This window comes from Erithacus rubecula, assembly GCF_903797595.1.
Source record: "Erithacus rubecula genome assembly, chromosome: 16".
Taxonomy (NCBI): Eukaryota; Metazoa; Chordata; class Aves; order Passeriformes; family Muscicapidae; genus Erithacus; species Erithacus rubecula.
The window spans coordinates 10,163,401-10,174,515 of record NC_136668.1 but is presented as its reverse complement, the minus strand read 5'-3'; the positions used below and the strand labels follow the sequence as shown (position 1 = coordinate 10,174,515).

Sequence of the window (11,115 nt, the reverse complement as noted above, 5' to 3'; positions counted from 1 at the left end):
GCGAGATTATGCTGATAGGTACTAAAGCCAACCCTCCGGGGACTGAAGCTGGAGTCAACTTACTGAGATCCAGGAGAACTAACCCATTGCCCTTGGTGGCTTTTGGATTAATGATGAGGAAATTCGTGGAAGTGCTGGGTTTTACACAGAAAGGGACAATTTTGTACCTAAAATCATACTGCTAGGAAGCCAGAAAGGAAAAAGGCAATTATTTTCATTGCATTGTGGTTTATTGCAAAATACAGTCCAAAATCTAACTCTTAAGGGATACCTTCAAAATATATAGTGAAAACAGATTGTGCTAAGCAATAATACAACTTATTAATAAACAACATTAGGCATAAAGAATTCTGAATTCTTATCTGCTAATTTAAAACAAAAAACCAGTATAGGAGCTGCAAATACCTGAAGCTATTGTCTATTTGTGGCAAGGCTTATTGTGCCAAAATACAAAATTCAGAAAGGAGGGGGGGAAAAAAAAGGGGGGGGGAAGGGAAATATGTAAACACTGGGTGTAAACTTTTCAAAGCCCTCAAAAGACTGCAGCTGTGGTAATACACACAACAACAGTGTTGAACCTCCTCTCACATCACAAAGTGCATAAGTTTTTGTCCAGAATTGCTGCCAAGCAGCTGCTGCGCACGAACGGCTGGGAGCTGAGGCTGCAGGGATGGGATCACCTGGCTGGACCCAGCTTTGGCCACAGCACCTGTTCCCACCTCTGGCTGCAGGGCTGGATCCCCACTGCTGGCATCGGCAGACTCACCGGCAAGGGCACAAGGGCTGAGCCCACCTAAACCATGAAATTCCTCCCTCTGTCCAATACACACATAAAGTGACTGCCAAGAAGAGAGAAGCTACTGGTAAATGTTGAGAAAAAACATGGAAGCAAGATGGATCACTGTCCCTCAGTGCCTGTGCCTTGTGCTTCCTAATCCCAACTGCATCCATCCGCAGGAGCCCCCATCACCTCACAGGGTTCACGCTCCACCCTCTGGAGCCCAGGACGCTCCTTCCTCAGCATGAGCACCCCGAAGCGAGCCCTATCTCCTGTGTCCCCTGCCCCTTTGCCGGACGTGGCTGGGCGCGGCGGAGTCGCGGCGGGTGCAGAAGTGCTTGGCCACCAGCGTCCGGCACTGCTCGCAGCGCACCGTGCAGCACCAGTGGAACCTGCAGTTGCAGCTGGCCACCACCTCCGTCCTGCGCTCCTCCACCCGCAGCCCGCACTCGGTGCACAGCCGCCGGCAGCTCCTCTTCTCCCACTGCGAGAGGTTCTTGCCGGTCTGCAGGCACTCGCGGCCCTCGGTGCCGTGGTGGCCCAGGCTGGCGTTCCTGGTGCAGTAGTCGGGGGAGTCCTCCAGGAAGACGAGCTGCGTGGCGTGGATGTGGTGGAAGGTCTCTGCCGTGGCGCCGCGGCTGTCAGCGCTGTTGCCGGCTCTCAGGCGCCTCTTGTCCATCTCCAGCTTGTGGGCTTGGTCGTACTTGATCTTCAGGTAGTTGCCCACCTCACGGAACTCGGCGAGCTGCAGCCAGCAGGTCTGGATGCTGCAGCTGCCCGACACCCCGTGGCACTTGCAGGCTCTCTTCATTGTGTCTTTCACTGCCTTGGTGGGATGAGTGAAGAAATGAGGAAATTGGGAAATATCAAAATCAGACTCTACAGCACTTGCAATTTGGGGACACTGCATTTAAAGTGGCTCGTGCTTGGCATGACCTCAGGTCCTTTCAAGAGCTGATGCTCTTATTCCTGGAAAACATCCCAGAGGTAAGTGGGCACAAAGTGTTGTTCCCAGCCCTTCCAGGAGAATCCAGGCCAGGAAAAAATGCCTTTGTCAGGTCATGCCCTTCTCATGCCACTCACCAACATCAACCCATGCCCCTTTCAGAGGTCTCATTCAGAATGTGTGAAACTGCTTTGGAATAATCATACCCTACCTCTCTGCATCTCCTCCAGGCCTCCAAGCACTTCACAGATATTATCTGCCTATCTCCTTCTGGTATTTATAAGGTCCCAATCACTGGTATCTATGTGAGATTAAGCCTTGACACACCCTATGAGATAGGTATGTTAAGTGTTGTCATCCTTGTTTTTACAGACAAGGAGGTTTGGCAAGATGCTGAGAGCTTCCATGGCCCAGGCAGGAGTGGGGGCGAGTCTGGCTGGCTTGTGAGCAGGGACAGCTCACACCTGGTTTCCCGGCCAAAGAGCTTGGAAATGCATATTGCAAGAAGGTAAGAGAGGTGGTTCTGGCTTTGTTTTACAGACCAGACAAGCCTAGAGGTGAGTGCAAACCCCATGCATTTCTGAATAAGTGGTGTGTGCCAGCAGTTAACTGCATCACACAGCTGCAGAAGATGGAAGTGGGAACAATTTACTTTGATGCCCTGTGTTGAGTTCAAGGCCAGATTCTGGCTGTGTTTTTTCCCCCATGCAACCACTACCAGGCCTAGATTGTCACAGGGACCTGAAAATGGGAACCTGAACAGCCTAGATTTTGTTCTAAAGATAGACATCATTATTATTGCTATTATTATTACTTACAAGTCTCCCAACTTCATTGTTGTGCAGGTTAATCAGCGCGCGGGTATCGTGTCCTGTTTCCAAGGCATCCACGAAGAGCTTGGAAACCTTCTCCCCAAACTCCACGTTGTCACTGCATCCCCCCCAGACCCAGCCTCGGCCACCTGCAGGGCAGACACAGGCTTAGGCACAGATCTGCCCCGAATGCTGCCCTGAGGTCTGTGTGTGGGGACAGGGACACGGGTCAGTCCTGGCACGGTCACTCACCCACGCGGCCGTTCCTGGAGTCGTCACAGCCGCAGCTCTCGAAGTCTCCCAGGCTGCAGTTCCTGGTGAGGGTGTACATGACCCCGGCCGAGCTGATGGCGTGCACAAAGGAGGTTTCCCGGGTGGCTAGGGGAGAGGGGAGGAAAAAAGCTGTCACATGCAAATATAGACATCAGTCCCAGATTATCAGGAATGAAGATCTCCTGTGCTGCAAAGGTACAAAGAGAAAATAGCCCCATGCTCTGTGCAAAAAGTGCTACAGAAATTAAATGCTCATGACTGGATCTTTTCAGGTTTCAGCATCACAGGGTACAGCAATTTGGTATCATATTGTGCAGGTGTCCATACAGGGGATGGAACTTTTTGCCAGGGGTAGGATTTAAAGGAAATGCTCTGGCCAAGGTGAGTTATTTCTCCTTTCACCTGGCACTCATTTCATCTCTGTCCTTCCCTGCCTGGGGGTATGTTGTGCTTTGATCTTGCCTGCTGGAGAAAATGGTCATTGATCCTTTGAACTTGTGCTAACAGCTGTCTGCACGCACATTCCTAGTGTAGTCCTTTTTGGCTTTCTGAAGAGATTCAAATAGAGATGTTGCTCTGGGTAAAAGGAGACTTCTGCCCATTGAAATAGATAATATTGAAATATATCCACAGCTTTCTTATGAAGGCAGTTTCTTAGTACACATCTCTGGTTTCTCCCTTTGCCTCTCCTGCACTTCTCCCCACTAGAAGCTCGGGTATCTTAGCATTGCATTCCCCGGGACGCTGCATACAAAGGGGCAGGAGCAGCACCGCGGGAAAGACTGAGCCTGGGATCCCTAGCGCTATTTATGATAGAGGAAAAACAAGCGTGATTTTTGGGACGGGAGGGCCGTTTTCCATCAGTCAGTTAAACCAGCAGCGCAGCTGTGTCCGGAGCGCATCCCGGCGGGCAGGGAGCGCTGCCGCAGGTGGAGCACTCACCGCTGCGCAGCCGGTTGTGGGTGGAGAGCTGCAGGGCGCTCTCGGGGCAGTTCCAGCGCTCCCACCCGAACTGGAACTTGCACTCCTCCATCCCGCTGTGTGCCCCGGCCGCCACGCTGCTGGAGAACGTCAGGTAAGCCTGGCATGGGAAACAGCGGGGTTAAAATCCACCTTGCTTTAGTTGTTATCAGTGAAAACAAGACATAAGCAGGTTGCTAGTCTTTTCCCTTTGTGCTTGGCAGGACTTGGAGTCGATATGCTCTGGGAAGTCTGGTTCCTTGAAAAGTACTATTTCCCATTTGCAAAACAAAATCACTCCATTTAAATTCCTGACAGTCAATATGTTAATTACCTTAGGTCCTGTCATCAGAAAGTTATTCACAGACCTGAAACAAAGAAAAATAAAATGAATCACCTTACCATAGGCTGAAGATCACCTCTAAAAATTGCCCTTTCCACCGAGTTGGACCCTACCATGCTGCTGTGTGGAGAATGGCACTGTAGACCCCTGTGATGGAGAGGATGAGGAGGGTGTTTCTCTTCATGGCTGTCACAAGGCGTGGGGTTGGATCCCTTTGGCTGCTCCGTGTCTCTCCTCACTGCAGGTCTCCACACAAGCAGGGCCGCCTCCCTCCACTCCTTCCCAAGGTGAGCTACGGGGATGCAGCAAAGCTGCAGCAACCTCCAACCCTGATATTTATAAGGTGAAGTTGTGAATAGTCAAAACCCCCCATTCATTTGCTACCCAATGACTTAATGTGGTAAAAAAGCTCCCGCTCCAATGGGTGACAAGGAACCGCCTAAGGTTGCACTTCAAAAGGCGGCGGGTGTCCCTGGGAGCGGGATGGTCTGAAGGAGAGCAAACTTCCCTAACAATGGGACACTTTTAACTCTCTTCCCTGCCACCAGCCATCCCTTTCTGCTGGCCCCGAGTCCTCTTGCTTTCTCCTTTTCATCCTCTGCTTGCCAGCAAAGACTCCATCCCCATGTCCCTCCAAAATAACAAGCAGATGCATTTCTATAGTTCCCCTGCTATCCGCCTGCTTCCTCCTATGAGAATTCCCCGAGGAGTTTTAACAACCCTTCTGTAAGGATCTATAGGGGATGGACCTCCCAGGTCTCCTTGCAGAGATGCGTTTAAGGGCAGGTTTTTTCCTTCTCGCCTCTTTATGATGAAAGTTTCTGCATTTCCATCCTGATAACAGCGAGCATGGCTGGTAGCATTTGGAAATCTCTCTAATTTACGCGGCTGCATCTTGGGAACGCTCTGTGAATCGTTTATGTGGTTTTCCCCAACGCTGTAATTAGGGGAACAGTTTTCTAGGGTTGGCAATTTCCTTACAGTGAAGGCTGCTGCAGCAAAGGCATTGCTGCTGCTGCTCCAGGCAGGAGCTGCCCATAGCCTGAGTGGAATGAGGGGCCTCTGCTGCAGCTGAGCCATCATCTGTGCTTGGGAAAGGAAAATCCTTATCAGAGGAAACCCAAAAAGCCTTTTGGTAGTTACAGCCAGTATCATTAAGGGTTCTGAGGAACTATGATGCAGCTGATGGAGGAATGGGGAGATGGTGTTCATGGAAACTTCTTGGTCTGTTTTTTTCCTGTGGGTGAGTGGGGGCTGGTTCAGGGATCCTGGCTGCTCCACAGGACAGTGTGGACACTTGGCCCCAAACCAGTGCTGTGCTGTGCCAGCAGAGACAAACAGCCCCCTGGCTCTGCCTGTTACTGTCCCATGGCACACAGGCACAGCATCTGCCCATGATGGCTCTTAGGCTCTGTGGCAGGCAGAGGCACTGCCTTTTTCCTCCTTCTCTCAGTTCTCTGACTAACCTTGGGGTACACCTATCTCCCTGAGTTAATCACTGCTGCTGCAAGGGGACTAATGAAAAAGCAGCAAAAGTCAGGTTCAAGGGAATGGAATTGCACTGAACATGGCACTTGGGGAGCTGCCCCACAAGGAGAAGGGGACACACAGGGACAAGCCCCATCTTCACACTGAAGCAAATGGCCACAGCCAGCAGCACAGTGGCCAGGCAGGGGGATGCACCTCAATACCTTGAAGAAGCAGTTTTGTGTTCTGCCATGAAATGCTCAAGAGCATTGCAGAGGCAGCAGCCTGCCCTGGGGTTTGACACCTCACAGTTGAAGTGTGGGCTCAGCTCTGGCTGCTGGAGACCTCTAACTCTTCTGTCTCCTGCCTGGAGCAGGCAGAGCAGCTCCTCACTGCTCCTGGCTGCAGAAAGCACAGGGATTCTCCCTGTCCTGCTGCCCCTCAGCAAGTGAGGGTAGAGCCCTCTCCCCCTCGACTCTGCAGAAGGGAAACCTGGAGTCAGCTGGCAAAGCCGCAAACAACCCGTTTGTAACCAGAGGATTAAAATTGCAGATTGGTTGAAAAGCAGAGATGCAAAATACCTTCCAAGTGAGCACAAAGCTGGTGCAGTCCCACCAGCATGGAAAACCCTCTGTGAGTCAGCATTTTAATCATTACCATCCTGAACAGATCCTACTTGTTAGAGCTGTCAAAGGACAATTACTGGGAATGAAGTGTTTCCCATGTATCAGGGAAGCTCAATGATTAAATGTAGCCCATGCATATGTCTTGGTAATCTGCGTGCATTTTCTATGTGCACACAGGTAATTTTGGGGGGGTTGTGTCTGGCTGCCCCTGAGGCCATATAGATGGGGTTTTTTTCTTGTCTGAGACAGCTTGTGCAGCTAAAATAATGTTGGCATGTCTGCTCAGTCAGTTCACACATGATATTGCTGTCACATGCCAGAGCAATAACAGCGTCCCTGGGCGTGAGCTGTGCCGCGAGCGGCCGCTGGCAGCACCACACAGCTCTTTGCCCAGGCTATTAAAAATGTCCTTCCTAATTAAAGTCACAGCAATCTTAAAAGTCACTCATAACGTTGTCACTTGCACTAGTTGTCAGCAAACAAAGCAGCATGCTGGGACAAGCCATCCCACACTGCTCCAGGTTTTTTCCACATTAGCTGCTCAGGCCTGGCAAGCAGGAGCCAGCACTTCTGCAGGTGACCCAGCAGTGAGTGCAGTCATCCCAATGGTACTGCTGCTTGACTTTTCCACCTTAGGCAAAAGCAGACTTGGGTCTTGCTGTGTTAATAAATTTGTACTTCTAGAACACTTCATGCAATGTCCTTGCAGTAGAAGAGATTAAATGTACACATCTCTTCGCAGCTGGGTAAACTTATGCACAGAAATGGGTGGTCTGGAGATCTTGGGGTGGATCAGTGGCAGAGCTGAACTGGACAGGGCTGATTTAGAAGCTGATTTTGGTGCTTTTCTCTGTAAGTCACGGGGCAGAGCTGGGCTCTGGAGTCTGCAGGGCTGGGAACAGCCCACTGGTCACCCTATGGATCATCTGACAAACAACGCTGAAGTGGTTTCCCTTTGATTTTCCCACTGCCTAGAGACCTACTTTGGGTTTGGTTCTGGATGGGGAAAAAAAAGTCTGGAAGGCAAATTCTGTTGAATTTACTTGGTTATGAAGAAGGTGCACTGTAAGTGATCCTGGGCAGCCTGGCCTCAGGAGCCATCAGCTGCCCTGTGTGCAGGCAGCCCCAGAGCCTGCATGGTGTGGTGCTGAGGGACAGGCTCTTTGCAAAGCAGTGTCCTGAGTGTCAGCTGGAACCCCTCCAGTCCTGTCATAAAATGGTGATGCTTTGTTTCATCTTGCTATGTTTGTCTTCTTGCTATGTAACCAAACAACTTTTCATGGGATGGTCAAAATCCTAAAGCATTTTGATATCTGCCCCAATTAAAGAGGCAAGGAGAGCATATACAGCCCCATGCACCCACAAAACCCTTTTCACATCACAATGTGGGTTTTAAGGGAAGGCAGACATGAGGTAAATCAGTTTAGCAGGGTGGCAGGTCCCACAGGGGTGGGGCCTTGCCTTGTGCTGCCCCATGGCTGTGGACAACAAGAAAATAAAGCACAAGCCACTTGCTAAATTGCCCTTGGCAGGTGACACATTCAGAGCCCTGGCGTCAAATCCTGCATTGCTGCCCTCCTTACAATAGAAACCCACCTGGGTAATTAGAAAGGCACTGCCTCACTGGTGAGCTGGAGGCTGTTTTATGGTGCTCTCCCACACTGCTCACCCCAGGAAGCCCCTCAAGCCCTTGGTTTGTGCAGGGCAAAGGGGATGTGTCCCCATGCTGCACAATATTCCATCCCAGAGCACTGCAGGCCTGGGGCAACCCTCTTGCACACCCAGCTCTTCTAGGAATTGTTATTTTTAGTCTTCTCAGCTTTGCTGTATTGGGGAAAACATGTCCCTATTGTTCTGCCTGCTGCACAGTCTCTGTAGGCTGCTGCAGTTCCCAGCAGGAGCAAACAGAGGCAGGACCCAAGCCCTGGACCTGGCAGTGTTGGGTGGAGTTTCACATGTAAAAGGAATATGTTTTGATTAATGAATAGTAGTTGGGGATGGAGATGTAACTGAAATCAGGTATTGTGCCACACCTACCCCACAGGCTTGGTCCTCTTCATGCCTATTTTGGCACACAGAAGTAGCCCAATATTCACTGAAAACAATATTAAACCACCCAACACAGCAAACTTAGGCTGTGCTTTCCCTGTGAAAAAAAATATCCCAAGGAGTTTATGTCTCTCAGCAGCATTTCGTGCCCTCAGCTGTACCTATGCACCCAGCTTTTCCATCTTAATTTTAACCCTGATTCCCAGCACAGCCTCATGCAGCATTGATGGGGTGAGCAGTGAACTTCATCAGTGAGGCCACAAAAAATCAAGGCCAAGGTAAGGGCCTTTTCTACTGAAGGAAAGACATCCTGGGATAGAACCACAGGAAGCTCCAGGTTGTACCTTTTGGTTCCAGAAAGGAAAAAATAATTGAGGTTTGGAACCAAATTCTGATCTTTCTAGACACAAGCTGGCCAGGGACATAGATGTTTCCCAGCAAGGGCTGTCAAGGTGATTTGAGTTATAGAAAAGGCCTCAGAGCATTGCAGAGCTCTTGGATCTGTGTGCACAGGGTGATATGTTTAGGCTAGAAATGAGAAAATAGGGGTGGGGTGGGGAACCTTTTATTCCATTGACAAGAGACACAGCAAGGGGCTCAAGATGTAAATGTAACTAGCTGTGGGCTCACCATGTGTCAGGAGTGAGATGGATGAGCATGGCCCCACCATGGTGGGGAGGATGGGCTGGGAGATGAGTCAGGACCCCTCCAACCCAATACTGGGGACAGTGGCTGGAGGGGGATTTCCCCCTGTCAGCAGCAGTGCCCATCTCTGGGGAAAGCTCTAGAGGGGACTTGGCTGCCCAGTCAGCCCTGGAGAGGCAGCTCCATGACCTGATCAGCCTCACCTCACCTGCCTCCTTTAGGTGTGTCCCCCAAAACCTACAGGGCTGTTTACACAGCAGCCTTATAAAGCAGGGACAAGTGTTTTGTTTTTCTCCCCCTCTATAAAGGAAGTGTCATGCAAACAGTGTCAGTGCAGCTGATGGGTTACTGCCTGGGCATCTGCATGCAGAAACCAGATCTCCATCCTGGCAAGGTGTCACCTCCCCGGTGAAAGCCTGTCCAGGAAGAGATTGGGCACTTGATACAGAGGAAAATTATCACCTCCTTCTTAATTATTCCCAGCTAAACTCAAGTTAAATTAACTGATTACAACCTGGCTCATGCAGAGCTCCCCATCCTTTCCCAGCATGGGTCCTTGTATTACCCCTTTGTGGCTGAGGCTGTGTCATCCCTGCTGTCCCCCATCCATTTCATGTCATAGATCAAGCCTGAAGATCTTAAATTCTGACTTGGATGATATGGGTGTTGCTGCTGGCTCTGTCTGGCACACTCAGTGTGCGAGATTTTGAAACTCACAGAAGAAAATGGTGATTTGAGCCATGAATATTTTCTTTAAATTTGTCTTTGTTTCTTTGGACAGAGGTGATTCCAAGTGCAAAAAGCTGTGGCTTCCTTTGGAGGAATCTGGACTGAGAGTAATTTCAAAAATTCTTTGAGTTTTGCTGGGGAAAACAAAGTGAGGAGAAAAGTTCCTTCTGGCACTGGCTTTGCACACAGAGGTGGTGGGGAGCCTGTGCTGCTGTGGGGTTTGCTCCCCCTGTGGTGCCCACTTGGGCTCTGGCACTTTGCTCTGGTTCCCCCTAAGGAAACCCCCCTTGCTTTGCTTTTTCTCACAGGGTGGAGCTCTGAGTTTCCATTTCACACTGCACCTGGACATTGATACCATGTTCATACTCTCTTCCTTCAGACTGGGAGTGCATTTATGCATCTCTGAGGTGGACAGAGACAGCTCCAGTGTTACCTGAGGTCAGAGTGGGATGACAGCTCTTTGCATGGTCTCTGGTTTTACTAAACCAGTTTTAGACCTTTGCTGTTCAGTTTAAAGTTGATCCAATGGGAATGTGTAACGTGGGCATCTGGCTCAGGGGTTCAGCTCATCAGCATCCTCCGGGCACAGAGAACTGTTAGGACACTCCATGAGGTGATTTTTTCACAATGACACCCTTTAGAAACAGATTTCCTCGATCTTACATGTTGGTTTAGTAAACCCCCGATCAGCTCTGAACACCTGGGCTGTGCTTCTGGAGGGATCTCTGCCCAGCCCCGTGAGGATGAAGGCAGCTGGCTTTGCATTCGCTCCCTCTGAGCCGAGCCCAGCGCCGGGAGCGGCGGGCGCTGTCCCGGCAATGTCACCGCTGTGTCCCGGCAGTGTTCCCGCAGTGTCCCCGCAGTGTCCCGGCGCTGTCCCGGCACTGTCCCCGCAGTGTTCCCGCAGTGTCCCCGCAGTGTCCCGGCAGTGTCCCGGCAGTGTCCCGGCAGTATCCCGGCAGTGTTCCCACAGTGTCCCGGCAGTGTCCCCACAGTGTCCCCGCAGTGTCCCGGCGCTGTCCCGGCAGTGTCCCCGCAGTGTCCCCGCAGTGTCCCGGCGCTGTCCCGGCAGTGTTCCCGCAGTGTCCCAGCAGTGTCTCGGCAGTGTCCCGGCAGTGTTCCCGCAGTGTCCCGGCAGTGTTCCCGCAGTGTCCCCGCAGTGTCTCGGCAGTGTCCCGGCAGTGTCCCCGCAGTGTCCCGGCAGTGTCCCGGCACTGTCCCGGCACTGTCCCCGCAGGCTGGTGACAAGGCTCCCCCCTGTGGGACAGTCCCCTCACCGCACACCGTGCCCAGCCCGAGCCGCAGCCACCGCGCCCGGTGCCAGGGGCCGGGTGGGCACAGGGGGTGGCACAGGCTGCAATAAAAATCCCTTTGTTGAGGGTCTGTGGTTCATCTGGCCGCGCTGGAGCTGGGTGGGCAAGAGCAATCCTCCAGCAGCACCCAGAGCCTTCCTACCCTCAGGGTCACGTCGTTGTAGCTGCCCCCAT

At 51.5% G+C, this 11,115-nt stretch overlaps 1 protein-coding gene across 1 annotated transcript; it reads right to left on the bottom strand.

Moving 5' to 3' along the window:
* Window positions 1–220: 220 nt before the first annotated feature.
* On the bottom strand, window positions 221–4,441 carry WNT8A (Wnt family member 8A). Its single transcript, XM_079320164.1, has 6 exons — window positions 4,226–4,441; window positions 4,104–4,137; window positions 3,752–3,890; window positions 2,789–2,914; window positions 2,543–2,685; window positions 221–1,604 (listed from the first exon to the last, which is right to left on the bottom strand). Exons 1-6 carry the CDS (start codon window positions 4,294–4,296, stop codon window positions 1,044–1,046), a joined length of 1,074 nt encoding a protein of 357 aa, XP_079176290.1. The 5' UTR covers window positions 4,297–4,441; the 3' UTR covers window positions 221–1,043.
* Between the last annotated feature and the right edge of the window lie 6,674 nt (window positions 4,442–11,115).